At 37.2% G+C, this 23,869-nt stretch overlaps 1 protein-coding gene across 7 annotated transcripts in view; it reads right to left on the bottom strand.

The window, feature by feature from the left end:
• Positions 1-3,650: 3,650 nt before the first annotated feature.
• The window catches only part of LOC120627795 (acetyl-CoA carboxylase), a 93,335-nt gene continuing 73,116 nt past the window's right edge, over positions 3,651-23,869 (bottom strand). For all 7 annotated transcript variants that reach the window (XM_039895825.1, XM_039895826.1, XM_039895829.1 and 4 more), the window contains 21 exons: positions 23,427-23,547; positions 23,131-23,227; positions 22,365-22,471; positions 21,636-21,737; positions 21,041-21,143; positions 19,995-20,095; positions 19,281-19,451; positions 16,606-16,825; positions 15,753-15,891; positions 14,178-14,391; positions 12,922-13,108; positions 11,287-11,414; positions 10,512-10,626; positions 9,629-9,806; positions 8,872-8,987; positions 7,997-8,089; positions 7,459-7,553; positions 6,777-6,842; positions 5,503-5,685; positions 4,541-4,681; positions 3,651-3,866 (listed from right to left, as the gene is read on the bottom strand). In XM_039895825.1, the coding sequence (XP_039751759.1) occupies positions 3,783-3,866; positions 4,541-4,681; positions 5,503-5,685; positions 6,777-6,842; positions 7,459-7,553; positions 7,997-8,089; positions 8,872-8,987; positions 9,629-9,806; positions 10,512-10,626; positions 11,287-11,414; positions 12,922-13,108; positions 14,178-14,391; positions 15,753-15,891; positions 16,606-16,825; positions 19,281-19,451; positions 19,995-20,095; positions 21,041-21,143; positions 21,636-21,737; positions 22,365-22,471; positions 23,131-23,227; positions 23,427-23,547 (2,761 nt within the window). In that variant the 3' untranslated portion in view covers positions 3,651-3,782. The remainder of the gene's footprint in view (positions 3,867-4,540; positions 4,682-5,502; positions 5,686-6,776; positions 6,843-7,458; positions 7,554-7,996; positions 8,090-8,871; positions 8,988-9,628; positions 9,807-10,511; positions 10,627-11,286; positions 11,415-12,921; positions 13,109-14,177; positions 14,392-15,752; positions 15,892-16,605; positions 16,826-19,280; positions 19,452-19,994; positions 20,096-21,040; positions 21,144-21,635; positions 21,738-22,364; positions 22,472-23,130; positions 23,228-23,426; positions 23,548-23,869) is intronic.

The raw sequence follows: 23,869 nt of genomic DNA, 5'->3' as shown, positions 1-23,869 counted from the left end.
CTGCAATGTTTTTGTACATTTTTCCAAAACTTGAACGGTGTCTAATCTGAGTGGGTGAATGGTGATTTTCGGAGAGGAAAAAAAATATTCGGGAAAAGTCATATGACTTTATTAAAACACCAATATTTAACCATTGTTTATTATAACTTGAATAAAATTTTTTTTACGTACTCTCTTTTTATTCCTCTACGAATTTCCAATTAGCCCTTGACAATCTCATGCAATCTCACTTGGTGGAAGAAGTACTACTTCTTTTTTCACATAAAAAAGCTCAACTTCTATAAAATACAGTGGTGATGCAGTCTAAGATGATAAAGGGCTACCTGATATTGCTCATTAGTTTCTACGCGACATCGTACTGGTACTAAGAATTTACAAACACTCCTTCGAATGTTTGATATGTTTCACAACTAATTGTACATACAAACGGAAACACATACATTCTACATAGTCTTTTTACACATAGCAAACTCAATTGGAAACGCATCACCGAAATAACGCCACTTGAAAAAAATATTTATGCTGTTATGTGAAATGAAAAATTTAAAATGTTGATTAAATAATAGACGAAAACGGAATAAATTATAGTAATAGCAATTCGATCATAGTCTACAATTCGTTATCTTCAGCTTTTAGCTTAAATCCGCACTTTGATATAGAGTAATCAAAAACCCTCAATGCGTTCGGTACTAAGGCATTCCGCAACTTTTCAAATATTATCGCTAACAGTCATGCTAATTCCCGATTCCTTATAAATATACAAACATACATCCAATTATCTTCCTTCTGATTTCAATGTGTAGGTATGTTTTCTTAATACAGGAACCAAGTATCCAATCGTTTATACATAGAATTTTAATATCATCTATTTTCTATTTTATTCATTAATTAATAAAATATAAAACCCCAAATAATATTAAAAAAAAAAAAAACTCATAATAGGTATATCACATAAATGGTAATAAATAAAGAGAATTAATTTATTAAAGAGCTTACACATGGCCACATTTTGAGTCGCAGTTGTGTCAGACGCAACCAAAGCGAGTCTCGGATGTATTGACGTATCTGTGGAACCATATCACCACCGTCAGAATATCCCATTTCGCGTATAACTTATCGATTTAAAATGTCGCCCTGTGTACAGGCAATTATATTAGAATCCGTCAAAGTTTTAAAGTTAACAAACGCAGGACTAGTAGGTATAGGCAGAAGGCATACCAAATTGTATCCCCCGAGTTACATATTTTACGTACAAGAGATAAAACTTACTTGTCCTCAAGCCAAAGCAAGGCAACAGGTATAAGGAGAAATTTGCCCGTTTTACGTAAACATTTTGTCCTTTCTCCGTGAAGAAAAAATATATTTTGCCAAAACCCTGCTGGCGTGTTTAACTTCAAAATGGAAAAATGTGTTACACACCACTGATGTCATTTATGGTAATTATTTATCATACTAAGAATCGAAGTACAACTGTGGCATCCATCCCGATTCCGCAATGTGCATTTTTACGTACAATTCACCTTATATAATAGGTTCAGTGGGATCTTAAAGGGGGTATTCTGCCGAATTTTGTTAACTTAAAAAGTTACAAAAATGCTACTGATTTTAAACCAGCAACAATTAAGAAAAAGTTTACATTGGCCCCAATTCGGTTGTACACAAACCTTTTGACTAAAGTCATTAAAGGGTCTGACACTCTGATTGCAATTCTGGCCTTGTTTTCTGTGGATATATCCATAGCAGAACTAGAGTGACCAACATAGATCAGCGAGCCACGAATCTGGTGGCAATGAGCAGGGCACATAGCTCGGCGAACCGATGATCTTTGGGGTCGTCCCAAGGTGCTGGAATGACGACCCCGCACCAGAACCCCGTGACACAAGACATCGAACGAGTCGCTGGAAACTCTCTACAAGACCTATGTCCAGTGGACGCCAGTCGGTTGAAGTGAGGATGATGTACAACAGAATTGGCACCATTACAGAAAGATTAATCTAAACGAACCACTGGTAGCCTTTGGTGGAAAATCTATGGCTATAGCGACCGGGACACACTGTGCGTTGCGTCAACGTTCCGTTAAAATTTTGAAGCATTTGCGATCACGCGGGCATTGCGTCGCCGCACAGTTACAACGTAGAGCACTCCCCACCTCCGGTCCTTTGTATTTTTCTATATAGAACGTCGTTGCAACGACTCGTGTGAACCGGTCATAAGGGCTGAATTAATAATCGTCAAATAATCTTTAGCTGATGTATAAATGTCGATACTCAACGTATCGGTACCTAATAGTCTAGAAAATTGCATATGTTGTGATTAGATTAGCTAACGATTAAAAAAACATTCCTAAATAAGATAAATAATAAAAAACAGTGTTTTGACTGTCTGTAAGACATCCCACAGCTTATATAAGTAGGTCTAGATTTGAAATTCGAATGTAATATTCCTTGACTCCTGAAGAGGTACGTAAGGAAGGACTTTTTGAAATTCCTTCCCTAACGTTGATAAAAAATTTGGTATTCGATTTACAAACACAAATAGAGAATTAACTTTTTTGAAAATTCAATCTAAGGAAGATGAAAAAAAGAGTTAAAATAAATTATATGTAACTGGCATACTGGAGAAGGTCGTAGTCTCCTTACATGTCGAGGAAAATACCATATATCAATAGCCAGGAATTTCAGGTTTCCCGTGGAATTTATAATCTGTCAGTTTAGGTAATTAACTAAAGACTAAACCATCTTTGCAATATTTACACACATAAACAATTATAAGTAAATGTTTTAGTGGACATGTTAAGAGTTATCTTTAGTAAAATACTTAACCGCACAAAATAGCTATAAAAGTGTTATTCAACAAAGCTTGTGACATAAGAAACGATAATAAATAATATTTTCGTGTAAATAATTAAATCAACGATTTGTTTTTTTACTTTAATCTAAATATAAAATAGGACGAACCTAGTTTTGATGTAACATTTAAATAACATTAGGTATCTTTTTAGGATATTGTTTACATATCAAACCTATCTTGTCATGATCACAATCGCAAGCGACTTTTTACTAACAGCTAGAGTATTTTTTTCAAACATAGACCCTACTACAACTAAAATAAGAACTAATATTGCATTGTATTAAAAAATAGATTGTCCCGTAGGCCACGGCATACATAGCGGTGGCCTTGGGAGTGGAGGCGATGCATTTATTACGTAAAAAAAACATGAAGCAAAATTATTTTTGAAAATGCAGTTAGGATCGAAGGGGTAAGGTTATTAATATTAAATCCATATCCCAAATCGACTTATGTATGGCTTTGAACCGTAATACATGCTTAGCGATACTGATTTGCCTTAAGATATCTAGCCACGACCGAAATATTTCACCATACCAGTCCCGAGGCAATGTAGAACTTGTAAATTCCCGAACTATACCTGTATTACGTAACAAATGAACACCTGTACGGGGCGGAATTAGACGGTTATTTTTTTGTGAAAGGAGATAAAATATTATGACGCTTCATCGTGTATCGTTTCTGTAAAGGATTAAAGAACAATAAATAAATTAATAAAACGTTCATTCATACGATGATAAATCTGAAAAAAAAACACAGTCTAATTCCGCAACAATAACAAAACAAAATTGTATGAAAATTTCATAAGAATAATAGTTTAAAAAAAGTAATAATAATTCCCAAAAGATTTTGAATTCTATTCAACAACGAATACGATTCAATTTCATTATTAACACTTTGAGTTTAATATACATTGTATTATTTATTATAATTATTTATTTACTATTATTAAAATCTGATTCCATTTCTAAGGCAGTGAGATTCCTTATGAATTCAGTGCGTTGCGATGGGGTTAGTTCCTGAAAAAGAATATCAGCATTAGGAAATTCAGTTAATGTCAAAAATATCTGATTACCCGTAAACTGAAACAGTTTCTTGGGAGTTAAGGTAAATTAAATTGACATCTTATCGACAAAATACGTCAGTCACTGAAATTCAGCGTGTGATGCTATACAACATGTAAATGAAAACCGAAATAATACTTCAGAGGCATTAGAGGAACAGGAAACCGAACCGCTAATAGTTTTTGAGTATCCATTGCCATAGTTTTTACTTAAAGGAAATCAGATCAGCCCTAAGGTCACATGCAAAAGTAAAATTAAGTGACTCCTGTCACTTTATCAGGTGCGCGTCGCGTAGCGTAGGTATCTTATCTATAGTTATCTTCAATAGAGTGTCATATATAAACACTGAGAATATTTTGAATTAGTTTGTATGGAAAAATAAATATGCTTCTTTAACCGTGCTAACCGGTTAGGGAGTATGGTAGTCATACCCCTAATCGGTTTCTGCGCGACATCGCACCAGGACACTAAATCACTTAGCGGCACGGGTTTGTCGGTAGGGTGGTAACTAGCCACGGCCAAAGCCATCTAGAGACCAGACCAGAAAAAATTTAGAAATTTATAATTTCTGCCGGGAATCGAACCCGTGGCGCCAGGGAGGTCGTCAAAAGGTCGAGGGTAACACTCACCATGACCAAGTGGTTCACAGTTTGGAGCACGGCATCCTGTTTGATGGCCCGCAGGTTCCGCTCCAGTACGGAGTCGTTGTCCGCCGCCTGCGCCTCCAGCCACCTGCACACCGCCTCGTTGTCGTGCTCCCATTGGTGGGACTGTGGGCAACAATCGCGTTTCCATTCAAATTTAATTCAATTAAAATAACACCAATATATTATATCCTTCGTAGCCAGAAATCACTTTGAATTGAGTGGAATGCAATGTGATTTTAAGTTATGTGCGTTTCAAGCAATTAAGACATCGCTCGCTTCAACGTTAAAGGAAAACATCGTGAGGAAATCTGCATGCCGGAGAGTTCTCCATAATGTTCTAATAATTTTAAATGACAATGTGAGATGGTGATAACAAAAAAAAAACACCTGGCAAGTTTGTTGTGGGCTTCTGCTTGGACCGGGGCGCGATTGGAAGCCTCGCAGCTTTATTTTAAGTTTACGAATATGTTTATCGCCATCATCTCACTACCGTGTACACATTTTTCATGTAATGTACGCACGCATCCGAAGTGCCAACTATGAGCCTACTTGAATAAAGATATTTTTGACTTTAACTTTTGACTCTTGTTCACAAAGGTGTGTGAACAGAGTCAAAAGTCCATCGATACGCACTGCGCCAGCAGTGGACTACGGCCTAAACCAAACTTCAAAATTAAAAAATCATTTATTTCGAGTAGGCCTATTTTATAAGCACTTTTGAAACGGTAACGGTATGTGTTTGTAGTGACTTTACGACCGGTTCGGAAAGCAGATTCTACCGAGAAGAGCCGCCAAGAAACTCAGTAGTTGCTCTTTTCCAACCCTTCTCACTGTAGGCCGGTAATAGGTTGATATAATGTATTATAATTTTAGTAGTTCCATCCTTTATTACTCCTTCTCTGTAGATAAGGATAGCACTAGATTCAGTCTGCCTGTAGTCTTACCTGCGTCTCTCCTTTGTCCTCCGTGAACCAGCGGCGCAGAGTAGCAGCTGCGGCTCTTTGGTCCATGTGCTCAGGTCCGGTGGCCGTCGCTGCTTGAACCCTCAGCTCTTGTGCGTTTTGTCGTAACAGACGCTTGAGACGCCAGTAAAGGAGACGTCGGGAGTCGCGCCACGGTATTATATCCTAGAGGAGCGATTTAACATTAAAGAACCGGCTAATTGCGAATTGACACAAGGGGATCCGTATAGTATTAACACAATTTTGATCGAGAAAAAAAACACGTTTCTTGTATAGGGAACACTTTCCAATTAGAACTCTGAGTAGGAAAACAAAACCCTGTTCTGAGGACGCTAATTTTCTATGGCAATACATTAGACTAGTGGCGTGGAATTCATACAAACACAAATGCACTGCCTAGCCTAAAAAAAAAATATACAAGTAGCTTATAATGAGGATTTTTCAATTAGCCATACTCCTGCTTTGTGCTACCCTGGTCAGAATAAAAATGTACCGGAAAAAATATCACCATTTTTATCAGTAGTAAAATCTCTACTAATAATATAAATGTCAATGTTAGTTTGTTTGTTACGCTTTCACGCAAAAACTACTTAACCGATCCTCATGAAACTTTGTACACATATTCTTGGAAGTGTTAGAAGTAATATAGGATACTTTTTTGACGTTAAGCTCGGTTCCTTTGGTAGAGGGGATGAGTGTTTGTCGATTTTACACCTTAACTCCGACAAATTATAACCGATTTAAATAATTATTTTTTGTACTATAGAGGTTATAATATGTGTTTAATTTTGCCCAAACTGTGGTTGGAGATAGAGGACAGAACTCCTCAGCGGACAGCAGCAAACCCCTTATCTACAACTAAATTTAATGCCACATCAAAAAACAAAATCAAACGCAGACGAAGTCGCGGGCAACAGCTAGTTATAAATAATGCAGATTCTTGATTGAAGGTTTTTGTCTTAAAGGTACTCCAGTTTTATATCGCATGAAAAATGGACGCCCGAAGGAAATTCATGGGATGAATCCTTCTAGGTTGAATTAAAAGCATTTGGGTGGGTTATCAATTGCAATGAATTATGAAACAAATTCCCTATTGTTGCATTTTATAATAATACATTTTAGCTAAAATTCGCTATACAACGTATCACTATACTATATAATGACAGTGTTTGGCGTAGAAGTGTCATCATTACGAACATTAAAATAGTGTAAAATATACAGATTTGTTATTTTCTGTATATTTATTTTATACTTACAAATATACAGCCCTTTTCGAGCATCCTTTCGGCGGTGTCGTGTAATTCGGCAAACTGGACCGCGATCTGATGCAAATTGAACACAATTGAAATCAAGAATTTAAGATAAAATGACGCTTTGTAGATGCTATTTTACATATTATATATGTGTTATAAGTATCTGTATTGTTCCGTAATACGCAGCTCTTTTGTTACGTAAAACGTTTTTGTTTTGTTATGTGAAATGTATCTGTTTGTTACGTAAAACGTTTTTGTTTTATTATGTGATACGTATCTGTTTTGTTACGTGAACGTTTCGGTTTTGTTATGTGATATGTATCTGTTTGTTACGCAAAACGTATTTTTTTATTACGTATTACTTATCTGTTTTGTTACGTAAAACGTTTTTGTTTGTTATGTGATATGTTTCTGTTAATACGTATTTGTTTTTTTACGTAATACGCATTGGTTTCGTTATGTGATACGTATATATTAGTTACGTAAAAAGGTTTTGATATGTTATGTAACACGTTTCTGTTTGTTACGTAAAAAGTATTAGATTTGTTACGTTATGCGTATCTGTATTGTGTATACTTATCTGTTCTGTCACAAAACTAATATATTTTGATACGTAATACGTATCTATATTTTAACGTTATACTAATGTGTTTTTTTACGTAATGCGTTTGTGCGTTTAAGGTACCTCGTGATAAATAGGTGCTAGTTCCTTCTCTCGCTCTTTCATAGTTTTCTCAGCGGCAGTCAATTCCGTATCCAATTCACGAACTCTAGTCTCAGCTACAATAAGAAAATGTTGACTTAATAACATTTTAAAATACTTTAATTATTTATTTATTATGGTTTTTCAGGGAAAGACACAGTTATGACATGACAAATCAATAGTGATATTAAAGATAACACAAACCCATAGCACATTAAATAAATGAAAGCAGTATTGAAACTACGAACAAACGTGCAAAACAGCACACACGCATGCGTATGTGAGTGCGTAAAGGCGTGCATCTGGCACGCTTTACGAGGCCCAAAAGGTATAGTCGAAGTATTTTAGTCGGGGTAACCGTGTCGAGTTACTGTAGTGTAAGGTAGGTGGGTCGCAAGAAATTTAGGTAATTATATTATTAATCGGATCTAGTCTCCATACTGCGTTAGCTTATCTGTTTACTTTTGAGTCCATCTTATTATTCTTTTTATTAACGTTTCGTTCATTAAAGCGTAATTACCTTGTTTGCCGGCGTCAGTCTTAATGAGCACGTCGTCAATGGAGCCGCGCCGGTCAAGATTCTTCGAGATCTCGTTTATCTGGTCCTTGATTTCTGAAAAGATATTACGTATATTGTATGGCAGGAATTTTGTAAAAACAACAAAACCACTTTTTTACTTTACAAAAGCCGGACTTAATGCTAAAGAATTTTCTAATTTGCATCATTTCATAGACGCATTTAAAGAAGTGCCCGCACTTCTTCCGCGTTTATTTTGTTTTTCTACAAATTCCATGTGACCCGTATATTTTCCTAGGATAATAAGTTAACTAACATTATGCCGAAAATCCAGTTGATTGGTTGCATGGTTAGGTCGTGAAGGAAGGATAAACAAACAAAACAAAGAAACACTCTTTCTTATTTATAATATTAGTTAGGATATATTAAGGCAATACACAAATCGCCACCTAGCCCCAGAGTAGTTTGTGTTATGGGTACTAAGATAACTGATGAATAATAATGAATAATATATAGACATAAATAGTTTTAATATACAGATAAACACCCAACCACTTAAAATATTCATGTTCAACCTACAAAAATTTTCCAGCTGTGGGAATCGATCTCACAGCCTTTGCTCAGAAAGCAGGGAGACTGCCAACTGTTCAATTCGGCCGTCATTTTAGGTATATATGTATTTTTTATGAAGAGTTATTTACCTAACTTAAAAAGATAATACTTTTATACAACCTACCAACCCCTTTTAGAGGGAATTCCATAAATTCCTTTCTTAGCTGATACTTAAGTCCTAAATACACACTAAATTTATATATATATATATATATATATATATAAACTAAGTCCATAGTTAACTAAGTCAGTGGTGAAAATATTACCATTGTTCCGGGCGCCAAGCCTGAGCAGTTCTGGATCTAGCCTGTGCATCGTCTTGAGTATATCCCGCTGTCTGTACTTCACCTCCACGATGCCCTCCGCTTCCAAGACTCCCCCTCTGCGAACATTGTCATCGAATAAGTCTTATCCCACAGAATTCAGAACATACAGAAACCGTGTACCCGACTAACATTGAAGCATCAAGAACCACTCCACTTTAGTAGTGTTTCTCGAACATTAATAAAGTGGGTTAGACACATCTTTCCACTTAAATTCAAATTCTAAAATGTTTTATTCATGTAGACCTTATCACAGGCACTTATGAAGCGTTCATACATTTAACATGTTAACACTAATGTTAGGTGATAACTGCAATCGTTAACTTAAAACTAAAGCTAGGAGGGTTCCAAACAAACCCTGGTCTAAGAAGAGCCCACAACAAACTTAGCCAGGTAGCTTTATTACAGTTGACAGTGATTATTTTACCTCTAATGTTCTAAAAGTTTATCACTACAGGGCACAGGTCTGCTCTCCGAATTAGAAGGGTTCAGGCAATATTCTACCACGTTTACAATAAAATGGGGAAAATGGGAAAAGTTGGTGAGCTAGAACTAGAAAATTCCGCGGGTGTGAAGTGAGACGTGCGCGGGGCGTTTTCACTGTTCTTGCACACAACATTGCAACACAGCACTGCATGCAATCATGGCTGAATGAGGGTTCTGGACGTTCTAAATTCTTTGGCGTTAACGGCGGGCTCACCTGGCGTCGTTGTCGGCGTACATCTCCATGCGCAGGCTGTTGACGCTGGGGTCGACCACGGCCCACGCGCCGCCGCGCAACTCCGCGCCGGGCGGAATGTACACCAGCACGGGCGCGGTGGCGCGCCGCAGTGCGCACACGATCTCCGCACCGAACTTGAGGATCTGCTCGTACATGTCTGCGGGCCAATCGTGCGTTTTACTTTATTTCTTTTGTCTTTTTATTTTTTTCAATTTAGCCCCTGACTGCAATCTCGCCTGGTGGTAAGTGATGATGCAGTCTGAGATGGTATCGGGCTAACTTGTTTGGGAGTATGGTAGTGATACCCCTAATCGATTTTTACGCGACAGTGCACCGGAAAACTAAATCGCTTAGCGGCATGTCTTTGTCGGTAAGGTGGTAACTAGCCAACGGCAAAGCCTCCGACTAGACCAGACAAAAGAAAATTCAGAAATTATAAATTTCCAAATTGGGATCTCCTACTTAAATTCACAGCGCTCACCGTACCGCCTGGGAGGTCCTCAAAAACGAGGTCGATGTTGATATTCCTTTAACGATCACGTAATTATTGGATAGAATCCAAAAAAACATTGTAAATCTTTATGAAACCGTGGTTTATAATTGAAACTATTTTAGCATTGTAACTAAAGAAAAATTTGAAGAAATATTCGATAGAAACGAAAATAAAACAAAAAGCGCGGAGCACTGGCACAAATGTGTATTTCGCATCAGTCAGCTAATGCGAACCATAGACGCCGCCATATTGGCCTCGGCTGCTCTGTCTCAGGCAAACGAGCGCCATAATCACGATATGTAACAACAATAATGAACCACTGAGCCAGACTATTTTACTTTCATATATGCACGAACATTGAAAACTTACCTTTTTGCCCACCACTGAATCCTCTCCAGTTAGCGAATATGATTATAGGCAGATTCTCCCGTGAGAAATCGTTGATTGCCTGCGATGTCTTGTATGCAGAGTCCGGGAACCAAACCTGGGAAATAAAGATGTTATCCGCTATATAACTTTTCCTTTATTTATTTACTTTTGTTTCCTAACGCAAACATATTTTTACTCACGCATAAACAAAACAATGTAGCACTTGATTTTGTTAAATGGTTGAAATGTGTTCTAATTATCAGTAGCGGTCTCCACGTTACCAAGTAGATGGCGCCACAAGTAATTAATGTCATAATATGGACAACGAAAGTTCCCACCGTGGAGTTTGTATATAACTCCAAATAAATTATAGGACATTTGACCCTAACCACAACACCAGCGCGAAGGAATATATTCTTGCGAGGCGTAGTTGAAATTTGTAAGAGACTTATCTTGGTGATACTTCCGAATAAAATTATTGAAGTTCAGGATCTACTGAAATTTACGGTGCCTATATACCGTAGATCCTATGTACAAATATATAAATGGGCAATGTCGGTAATTTCGAAATAATGTGAACGATTAGCATAACCAAAATGCTCTCAAAATTTGTCGAGATCGGTTTGTCCAGAGCAATCTTTAGAACCGTTAAACTTATTTTGACGCGACTTTAATGTGCAGGTCGCTGCAGAGATGTAGAAAATAAAACCGATATTTTGTAACAAATGCTGGTAAACGCACAAGGTGGTCCTTCTAAAAATACAAGTTAATATACCTGTCCGGCCTGTTGCACCGTCTTGGCTTCAGAGTCCCAGTTGGCAGGGTCAGCGGGTAGCGTGAACTCGACCGTTCGCGTCTCCACGGCTACCACGCCCACTGGGATACCGCCGAGACGAGCTCGGCCTGGGGAAAACATACAGTTAATAAGTAAACTTTATTTGTTTGAGAAAACAATCATGCCAAAGTTAAATAAAAAAAATCGTTGGATTTGAAATGACGCATTGATTTCAATTTATAAGTGCAAAAATAACAAAAATAGATGAAAAAAACAATTTTTTTACTTCTGGAAGAAAACAATAATATTTTTTTAAAATAAAAATGGAATTATGATTGCATCTGTGTGCTACCCAAATGGAGGTTAATATATGATATGAAAATGTATATTAAATAGTTTCAATAAACTAACGGTAAGTATTGCAGATATTTATAACCGGCCCATTCCTTCATTCCTCCATTCATTCACCATACATAATGAATGATGAATGAATGGAGCATTTCAATATTTTTCAGAAACTACACGAAGATCTAAGAGAATACGTAGTGCAGAAGATATAAACACTTCTAAAGAAGCTATACATCACACTACATACACATCGGGACTTAAAATACTCCTTTTTATAGTTATACTTCTTTTGGCGCATCAGGGAAAAATTATGAGAGTAAATTTTTACGATGCGCGCACACCGTCACAAACATCCGACACCCTAAAGTTAGCTATAAGGTTTGACAGTGTGTACTTTCTTCAATTGTCAAAGTCTGACTCGGGTGGGGTCGGGTGATTTAATTGATTCAATTGCACAAAAATCTCAAATTTTAATGTTGAGTGAAACTTGGTTGTCTAATATTGAGTCTATTACTATTCCTAATTTAATAATGTTTATTATATCCATTTCTTTAATTATGAAGAAATATTTTATTTGAGATAATTTATAAACATTATTTAACTAGATTATGCGTTATAATAAAACTTTAATTTTTATTAAATAACTTTTTTCTATTGTTAGTGCGTTTTTCTGCAAACGTAGAATAAGGCGAAAGATAACAATTTTGAAAAGATTTATATCCTGTTACGCCAAAAAAGTATAGCTTATAACGCGTGTACAGTAATACACACATGTTTTTTTTTGAATTAATTGCCGGACCAAGGAGATGGCCCACTCTATGGCTAGTGGATAACCATCGTCTAAAAAAAAAGAAAAAAACTTCGCAGGGCATGCAAGATCCATCCTGCGAAGTGCCATTAACTTTATCGATCAACCTGAGACGTAGGTGTTACTTAAATAGTTCGGAGGAGGGATGGACTTTGGGGTCCCAAAGTGCTGGAATAGCAGCCCCGCACTGGTAAACGCAGCGTTGTTAGACCCGCGACGAGGTGGACGGACGACATTAGGCGCATCGCAGTTAGCCACTGGATTCAAGCGGCACAAAACCGTGGAATTCGGAACTCCCTACATAAGACCTATGTCCAGCAGTGGACGTCTATAGGTTGATATGATGATGAATAGTAATAGCTTGTTGGTAGTACTTCCCCAGACGAGCATTGCCAGAAGAAGCTCTACTGCTACTTGTTGTTTTGAGAATTAAGGAACTTTCTAGAAACTATTTCCGCAGGGTTCTGAAATGTACATACCCGTGACAACAGTCTGCGCCCAAGGCTTCATGATTTCATCAAAGGAGCCAGCGTCGAAGAAGCCGCCCCTGGCGCTGTCTCCCGTCAGCATTAGGCGTGGGTCGTGCGCCGCGCGGGGCGGGATCCATTCAACCGGCCGATCCACCGGGTCCGCGCATCGCATTATTGGCACTATGCTGAGCTTATCCTGTACAAAGTCGTGTTCAAGATTTTAAAAAGGATTTTACGGCGTCTAGCAATGAATATTAAGGTTTTCTTAATAGTATAAAAATCGACGAAGTACAAGTCGGACTCGCGCTCGTGAGGTCATCTATAAAAACGGCAAAACAATCATGTCTGTTGTATGGGAGGCCCTTAAATATTTTTAATTCTGTTTTTTATTATTTCTTGCTATAGCGGCAACAGATATAGATCATCTTTTCGTATTTAGTTATTAGAATGTTGGTTTATAATAATTTTACACCACCTATTTGTTCGCGCTCTTGTTGTCCTAATCCTAAGGTTGCCTGGCAGAGATTGCTTCTAAGCGATAAGGCCGCCTTTTGTGTTCTACTCCAGTCTTTGCGTTTTTCTCTATTCGTCCTTTATTTTCCCAAACTGTAGTCGTGTAGTCGTGTACAAATAAAAATTTTAAATAAATAAAAATCAGCCTGGTGACAGACGGACAGATTGTCTGACAGCGGAGATTTAGTAGTAGGGTCCCGCACCAAAAGGGTAAACTTTGGGTATGACAGGAGTCACATGATTTTAGTTTTGCATATGATCTTACGACTCTATCTGATTTTTTTAAGTATAAACTATGGCCGTTGTTTACTCAAAAACAATAAGGTTTTCGGTTTCACAGATAAGCTTCAAAGACAGTACATAATTTACCTCTAAAGCCTGTGAAGTATTATTTGACCAGCTGGACAAACTTGAGCATCTTAAAAATCTTGCTATTTGGCCTACGCAAGTTTGACCACGTATCTGAATCTCGACAAAAGCTCAAGTGGCTCCCTATTCTGTACTGTGTTATTTAATCCTAAAACACCTCATCATACTCGAAGGAAAAGTTTGATTTTGTAGGATTGCTTGCTGAATTAAGATCATGTCGTATGCTGCCACTACACCTTTCCACAAGACGAAGTTCTATAAATTCTCGTTTCCAGTGCAAGCTATTGAATTGTTGAATGCGCTCCCACTAAATCCATAGTGGTGTACAAATAAGGAGTTAGTTAAATAAATAAATAAGTTGTATTTAAAAAAAAAAGGCTGACCTTGGGAACATAAGACAGCCAGGTCACCGTTGTCTGTATGGCCTCCAGGTCGGTTTTGGCCACGGCGTGGCTGACTCCGTTGTTGTGCATGATCTGCGTGCCGCCCAGCTGGTTGTTGCTGGCGTACACCGCGCGACCCAGCACTTTGTTCAACGCCGCATAGCCCGTGAGAATAATGTATGAGGACTCCACTTGAATCACACGATGTCCGAGCCTGGCAAAGAAATCAAAAGTTTTTACAATAAATGAATTAATATACTACGACAGTACACACACATCGCCATCTAGCCCCAAAATAAACTTAGCTTGTGTTATGGGTACAATGGTTGAATGGTTGAGAAATGAGAAACAAAACAAAGAATACATTACATATGTCAGCGAGTGTTTTTCTCGCTTTCGGCAGATGGCGCGGTCACTGGTACATCGATCGTTAAAAAAAAACTGTAGTTTCGCGGTCGCGGATATGTGACTGATGCAAAAAATAGATAAAAACAATCCTTGATGCGGATTATATATCATGCTAAAATCTCGATCGGTGCAGAACTTTTTGAGTTTTTGAAGCTTACACAAACCAACATAACATTTATATATATATAGATATACATAAATACTTATAATACACAGATAAACATCCAGACACTGAAAAACCATTCAGGCTCATCACACAAACATTTTACAGTTGTGTTAATAGAACCCACGGCCTCAGACTAAAGAAGCAGGGTCGCTGCCCACTGCGCCATTCGGCCGTCAAAACAAACAATGTATACAATGACAGTAGCTTGTTCAAAATGAAGTTTAATGCAATTACTTAGTTTAACGGTGTAAACTCCTGGGCGTAGCGGGAGTGTTAGCGGGACTTGACGCAGAAATTTTAAAAGCAGTACCCCTTCATCCCTGATAAATATTTTGATTTCGACGGACGATTGGCGCAGTGGGCAGCGACCCTGGTTTCTGAGTGCAAGGGTCTCGTTTCCCAAAACTGGGAAATGTTTGTGCGATGAACATGAATGTTTTTCAGTATTTATGTATATTATTCATAAAAATATCCATAGTACCCTTAATACAAGCTACGCTTACTTTAGGGCTGGATGGCGATGTGTGTATTGTCGTAGTATATTTATATTATGACTAGCGCCATCTGTCGGGTGATTTGTGGATCTAAAGTGTGCCACCCAAACGCATACCAAAAAATTCATTCAAATCGGTCCAGCTGTTTAGGAGTTCTGTGACATACACACGCACAGAAGAAATATACGAGTATATATAAGATTTATTTTATATTCATAACACTAAAATATAACATTTCAAATATTAGGAAGTTTCAAAAATCTATAATCGGTGCGAAATAAAAAAATATTTTGTGTTAAATTTTATCAAGACAACTAAAGTTTATATAAAAAAGTGGGTAGTTTATGTTTAGATGTGAGTGTAGTGGAGTAGATTATAACGTACTGACCCAATCAAGTCTGGTAGCGCTTTTAAGACTCAATTAAAACTGAAATGGTCAAGGCATTAGGAAACTCAAGGAAGTAAAATCACATATTTCTTTCTTAAGATGTATAGAATAATCGGTACCTGACAACATATGATCCAATGCCGATAGCTCTGCAGGTGACCACCGAGATGGTGACAATGTCCTCATACGCTTGAGCCGTCTCTCCCGCTATGAGCCCCGCGTCGCGAAGGCATTCCACACCTAAGCCTTCTTCTTTACCTGGAGGGAGTGTATTAACGTTAGAAAAGAACACTTGAAGCAGTCTTCAAATGTTTTTTATTTCGCTTCGGGTTAAATAATGAACATCCAAAGTTTTTATATGGGATAAACATTTAGCTTTCCTTGAGCTATTTATCCTGTATGAAATCTAATCATTGGAATATAAAGTAGGCCAACCATCATGTTTTATTAAGATAATTATTTAAGTACTACTGATACCAATTGTTTAATTATTAAAGACTAAGTTGTTTTAAAAAAATAAACTTATTATTTTTACTATCATGAAGCGAGTCTTGGCCAATTGTACATTGTAGTCAACACCTCCTTAATATGCACCGGTGTCGTAGCGCAGAGTGCGTCGAAAGCGCATTTCGGAAGATTCGTATCCAGTATTACTGGATAAGTTATCGTGTAAACTAAGTATATAAGTTCTTTGGTTATCATGGGATTCCGGAAAGTAACACCTGCATCTATCCAACACAGGGTAAGTAATAGTAAAGAAATATATAAAGAGAAGTGTGGTATAAGACACCCTTTCTGTACTATTATATCTATCTGACACCAGTTTAGCACACATCAGGGATTTTAATTGAACTTATTCTGATCTGAGCGCTACTCTAAAATTATGTCATTACGGATTAAATAAATTTACTATTTCTATTATTATTGGAGATGTAGAGTTCCAAGACCCAAATCTGAAGTATATAAACTCACCAATAATATCAGTGATCCTATATCTCGACTCTCCCTCATCATCGATCAGTTGTGCCTTAACAGAGTTGAGCGGTCCGAGCCTGGAGTAGGCCTCGGGACTCAGGTAGAGGTACTTGAAGCCTCGTTCAGGCCTCTCAGCGTCGAGCCAGGCAACATTGAATTCCGCTTTCACCTCCTCCGCTACGCCGATACGTGCGCCGGAGTTTACGCTTATGTATATCTGTTAATAAAAGCAGTGTTAAAGTCGGTCTGACACATCTTTTTTTTATACTTGACGGGCCAAACAAATGGCAGATGGTAAGGGGAAAACCATCACCTATAACTAGAGCGGGCATGCAAGGAACATGTCCAACAAAGTGCCCTCTGTGCCCTAAAATCTGTAGCGTAGAAGTTAAGCCTTATTAGCGTTGTACTTTCTTATTACAACGCTGCTTTTACCGGTGCGCGATCGCCATTCCAGCACCTTGGGACCCCAACGTCCATCGGTTCTCCGAACTATGCGTCTATTGCCACTTCAATATAGCGACTCGTTGTGCTATTTCAGTAAAACTTGTGCTTCTGCGTAACTCCTCATTTCCGATTTGATCACGTAGACATACTCAGAGTGACTTTAAGCCTTCTTATAAGACTTAAAGTAAGCGATCAGGTTTCAGAGCCATCAATCATCACTGACAACGCGCACTGTTCGAAGACTTTGCACTTTGGAGGACGAAAAGATGTCACGAAGTTTCCCGAACGCTGCCCATCCGAGTTGGATTCGGCAGTTCATCTCTTTCTCGAAATAATTGGACCTATTTATTAAGTTAGATATGTAACTTGCGAAACGGTAAAGCGGTTGAAGCGGTAATATCCTATAAGTAAGAATAGTAGCAAGAAACTTCGGCTTCATTTTCGGAGGACCGAGTTTCGAATCCCGGCACGCACCTCTTTTCAACGTTATGTGCATTTTATGTTTTTTTAATATTTCTTGCTGTAACTCGCGAGGAAGCCTGCATGCCTGAGAGTTCTCCGAAATGTTTTCAAGGTGTGTGAAGTCCACGAATCCGGACAGCGTGGTGGACTATAGCCGAAGCCCTTCTAACTGCAATAGGAGAACCGGGATATGGTCAGTGGCGTGCATAGCCCTTGGACCCAGGGTATGCACAAGGTGTTCAGCACGAACATAAAGTAAAATTTATATTTTAGATATGTCGGTTTATATTCAAATTACTTTACGAAAGTTATATTTTTGATTGATTTAATACTATCGTCTATCTACTGCTAATTGAATAAAAGTACATACCCTGATTTACGTCACAAAATTATGACACACCATTCGGCAGCATTTTCTAAGCACACTGAAGATGATAATATTTTTTTCCATGTTTTTAGCGTCTTGATGAAAATTATTAATATCACAATATCCTTTATCATTTCAAACTTTACGTATATTGGACAATAAAACAAAAGGAAAGCAAAATAATCGATTGGTGTGTACAAAGCCGCTTAGTCAAGAATAGTTTTCGTAATATTTATTATTACACATACGTTTTACTTTATCACCTTTTTTTGTGGATATTTGTAACATTGGTACACACCTTCCTTTGCGAATGATTTCTAATTTTACGATAAAGGGATAGAAATTAAAGTTGTCTCTAAGTACTTTTTCCAGGCACACTGAACCCAAACAAATACCGCACGAATATGCTTTCATTATAAAATGAATGAATAAACTATAAAATAACGTTAACACATTAAACTATCACTACTCAAACTTTTATAAGTTGCTGAATTTATGCACTTTAACCGTTTATTTATCACCAACGCCATAGAGCATTGTTCGAAGGTAAACAATAATGGCGATTGAATATGCTAATGATAATATTGCAATCGAAATTAGTGAAAATATGTCTTTAATTTTTTTGTAAGTATGGGTACGAACGCTATTTTATTTTGATATGTCAACAATAAATAGAAACAATATTTATTGTTAACTTTCTCACTTTCCAATAATTCCTGGAATACTTTTCATAAAAAAATCAAACACGTAATTGATTATCCACTTCCGTAAGCAGTGCTTATAGACACCTATACATAGAGAATTTATGAATGAAACTGTTCACACAAGACCGATGCTAATCTTGTAAGTACAAGCGCACGATTATAACATTACACGACACACACTACTAACTTGCACGCACACATCTAGCAGAACGATTCTTTCTTTGGGCGTGCTTATTTTATTTGATATTTCTATGCAACAGTAGATGGCGTCATATGTCGAGTGATTCATAATAATTGATTTACCCTGCAATCGATAACATGAGATTTAAATGATAATATAGGTATTTTTACGTGTTTTAAAAGGTAAATGTTTAGCATTTACGGTTAAAAATTATAAATACGATACGAAAATAATAAAATACGAAGTAGAAATTTTTATTTTATAAGCTATACCTACGCCTCGCGCGCGCTGGTTGCGCTGTCGCCTGTCTAGCGACACTTGACCTAGAAGTTTGGCCGCTCATTACTAGATGGCGCTTTCATATATTTTTTACTTAGTGTTTTTTTAATTACAAAACTTTAATGGTCCTATCTGAAGGTTCTTTAAGACCCTGAGGGTAGGGTATGCACTGCTTATTTGCATATATGCAATGCACGCCACTGGATATGGTGATGATGATCATGTAACTTACCCTGGGTATTTTCATTTCGCGTGCGTACTGGGAGGCTCTGTAGTACACCCAGTCCTCTTGGGGTCCGAAAGAGCCCATGTAGTGAGTGAGATCGTTGGCTATCAACACTATGTCACGTCCCTCGGGATATTCCGGTGTGAAAAGTGTTAACCGCCACGCCACCATACCCACCTGAAAAAGGAATGTCAGCTTAAATTCCTGGTAGAATCATATTGGCCTTTTTGACCAAATGTAACGTATAAACTTAGAGCGAGAGAACGATGCAAAGCAATAATACGATAGCAAATATAAATTTTCTAAAAGAACATTGGTTATAATGAATCTAAGATGGTAACGGGCTAATCGGTTACGGGTATGGAATTATATTAAACTCATTCCCCTAATCAGATTAGACATCCGATGCTAAAGCACTTGGCGCCACGTCTTTGTCGGCAGTGTGGTATACAGCCCACCAGACCAGACCAGAGAAAATTCTGAAACTATAAATTCCCAAATTGTCCCTGCCGAGGATCGAATCGAACCGGAATCTACCACTAAATATCACTATCTAAAGACAGAACTATTGTTATACATAGCATGTATAACAACTGCATCTCACTTGTTTGTGAAACTGCACGTAATTTTATATGTATCATGTATTTGTGCGTGCGTGCGATCGTGTATCTGTGAGCGTGTATGCGTTTAAACAATGATAATAGTGTCTTATATTCTTACAGTGTTCTGTCCCGGCAACCTTGTCACTTCTACGACTCGTCTCTCGCCATCGGACTCCACGACCAGCTCGACCGAGCTCATCACGGTGTCTGGCGCTGGACCTGATTGAACAGATTATTCAGTGTAAGGGGGAACATTCGTCACAATGACCCGAGACCCCTGTCCTCTAAACCAATTGATGTCCGGTCAACTTTCCACAGTCGTGATGACTTGTTTATGACAGACAATACCAATCTACAATGAAAATTCAAATTCAAATATTCTTTATTTCTCTAAGCCTGTTTGTCTTTATTTCTCTAAGCATGTTAACATAATTGTAAGGTGATGGTATTAACTACGTTCGCCATATTAAACCTAAGATTACGAGGGTTCCAACGTGCCCTGGTCTAAGAAGTCAAGTCAAATATTTCTTCATGCAAATAGGCACATAGATGTCCCTTTTGGAGTGTACATTACATGTAATATATGACATAGACGTGAGTTGATGGTGATAACTAAATTCGTTAACTTAACACTAAAGCTAAGCTTTCTTGAAAGCTATTCATATCAATGTCAAGCATAAGAACAAGAGAATTGGGGCATTATCTGCACAAATGCTTTGTGAAACCGAACGCTATTTGGTGATAATACGTGAATTTCTAAGATATTGTTTTTAAAGGTCATAAGATAAATAAAAATAAGTATTAAAATATGTTTAATATTAGTATAAGATTACAAATAACTTTTTAAAGGTGAAGACTTTGTTTGTTTCTTTACTTGAACGCGATGATCTTATTGGTCAGATTTGAAAAATTATTTCAGTGTTGGATAGCCCATTTATCGAGTAAGACTATAGGCAATATATCATCACGCTAAAACCAAAATGGGCATAGCAGCAATGCAGCTTCCGCTGCGTAAACGGTTAAAATTGTGATAAAATAATGTATGACAAAGATGATCCCCTTAAAAATTTCAAAAAAAACGTCCGCGATAGCATATGTCCATCTTTTAAGGATGGACAAAGTCGCGAGGGACCGCCAGTAATAAATAATATCAAATAAGCTTACCATCAACTGTACCCTCGTCGATGCATTCCTTCCATCGCTTCTCAATGACCTGTCGGAACATATCCGGAATATCGTACACGTAAGTCGTGCCTTGCGATGTCGCCTGAAATAAAGATTTATTGTCAAGACACAATCTCTATTTCAACTACGATGGATGTAAACGTGTTCCTATCTATCCTAGCAACAGTTTTCTGCCTCAATTTTACCTCTAAATCTACTGTTCTAATTTCCAAAACCTTTACGAGGATGATTTCTTGAGTTGCGTTAATTTAATTAATTTTCCTTTTGCCTCAGTCTAGAGATGTTGCAGTGGCAATAGGAATTTTAAGTCTTAATCAAATATATCCATATATTGTAAAAAGATAGAGAGTTTGAGTAACACAATTTTCTTTGAGAATAAACACGTATTTATTTATAAAAAGGGCAAGACGTAGCCGATTTTGCTAACCTATGTCCGTATTCAATGCTCGTTCGACGGGCTGATAAGTTAAGTGATCGTTGAAAAAAAAAATATAATTTAATGTCATCTGGAACCTCTCGAGGTAACAGGTTTCCTCCTTTGTCACCTCGAGAGAGGAAAAATACTATTTCTTACCAGGAATCTCTTCTGCTGTAGATAGTCTTTAGTGACATATGGCGTGGAGATCGGCAGTCCATGCATTGGACCTTGTTTCGGTCCGAATGATTGGAATATTATCTGTAAAGAAAACGATATCGATAATATTGTATTTCGCTCTTGTTGTTTTTTTCTTTTACAGTAATAATAATTTATGGACTAAACAGATGACATTTTTGATGTAAAACATCTATAGGCGGAGGGTAAACCAGATTTTTGGCGTGGCGACACAGGCCGTGGCGACGCATCGCCACGCTATATGATTGTATTTTTTGTATTTCGTATGTAACAATAAAAATTAATATTAATTTTGTAATAAAACAGACATTATTAACCGACTTACACAAAGGAGTGGTTATCCATTTGGTTGTATTTTTTTTTATTTCTGGTACAAATTTGTAATGCTTTATCTTTTAATTATGCAATATCTGCAATAACTTACAGAAAACAATTTCGATGTTTCACATCTGCCAGGCGTCCCGTGACGGCTCATATATTTTTTTAACAGTGAAACACTTCTCATGGCTATGCAAGGAACACGACATACAAAGTGCCGGTATTTGTTACTCCACCTGAGGCGTAAGTGTTAATCCTTGTGTAACTAAAATATCTGGCACAAATCAATTTATAGTTCTCCAAAGTTTAATTATTTACCCACTTTATAACACTTTGCAGCACGAGAAAGCGACAATACAGATCTCAACTCACCACACCAGTTCTGGGGTCTATAACTTCCTCGTAAGTGTACACGTCCAAGGAATACCCGGAGCCGTTGGACAGACACAGGCGGACATTCTTCGTGGGCTGACCGGGGCCTGGCCAAACAGAAATGACACTTTTTAAAACCATTTATGATTTAACGAAACTTATGTCGAAGTAAACTTTAATGTATTTCATAACTTTTAACATAACTTTAACTTAACCCAACAAAATAAGTTATTATAATGTAATACGTACCTAAAACTAAAAACTAAAACCTTTACTAACGTAACCTCATCATTACTATATAAGCTGTATTCTTCGCTCGTGTTTGTTTTTGTTTCATTAAATGTAGGTCTAGAATTGAATGACACAGATATTCTTTTTATATCTTAAAATAACAGTTTTGTTTACGTGTAGTCCTTATTTTTTTGAGCTCGAGAGACTTCTAAATTAAATAACTGAATTAAAAAGTATTTTACTAATTTATAAATACCCTTGATAAACCTATTTATTTGAATAAGGATTAATACTGCAATATTATGGTGGTAACCCACTGTTGTTTCTACCGGCAATCTAACAACATTTTCTCGCGGAACGCCTTTTATAGGCAATATTTTGCTGTGTTCTCAAAAAATTATAGCCAATGTTACTTCGTAATATTTAAGCTTTCTTGGTGAAGAAATGGTCGAAACCATTGTCTAGGAGCCTTTTGGATAAAAGCCCAAAACCTGATAAGACATATAAAAACTTAAGAGTCACAATAACCACTCACCAATCCGCAGTGTGAATCGAATCTCCGCTTGCAACACTCTTAATTTCCAAAGTCGTGGCCCATAGCGCATTACCATGCCTAGGACGGACTCTTCAATCTAAAATTAATAAATTGATAATATATATAGTTTTTTATAATATAAAAAAAAACGGATTCATGAAAGACAATATCAATTCCCAAAATATCTTTATGTGTTAACGTTTTGTATGTGGTTTAAAAATTGCGTCGTCTGTAGATCGAAGAAAAATGCGAACATATTTATTTGAAAACCTTCCTTGCATAGAATTCATGCCTACCTTAGCGGTGTCCATAATGACTGTGGGTCCGAAATTGAGGAAGATGTGGTTACAGTCCGTCCTTTTGGCCAGGGAATGGGAGAATGCCACTTCGAGCTCATCCATTGCTTCTAATAATACTCTGGAAGTGTGCAATTGTTATATATTATTTTAAACTGGGAAAAACAGCAAACAAAGAGAAAAGTTTTTTTATATCTTCATACCCTGAAATCTACTATTGTTTTATTTCTGTTTACACCCCGCGCCATCCCTACTTAATATTATAAAATGTCAATGTAAGATTGTTTGTTACGCTTTCACGCAAAAACTACTAAACCGATCCTCATGAAACTTTGTACACATATTCTTGGAAGTGTTAGAAGTAATATAGGATACTTTTTATTACGACATTAAGCTCAGTTCCTTTGTGAGAGGGGATGAAAGTGCCGACAAATAATAACCGA

Source organism: Pararge aegeria, chromosome 12, assembly GCF_905163445.1.
Source record: "Pararge aegeria chromosome 12, ilParAegt1.1, whole genome shotgun sequence".
Classification (NCBI taxonomy): domain Eukaryota; kingdom Metazoa; phylum Arthropoda; class Insecta; order Lepidoptera; family Nymphalidae; genus Pararge; species Pararge aegeria.
This window is presented reverse-complemented; position numbering and strand designations above follow the sequence as displayed.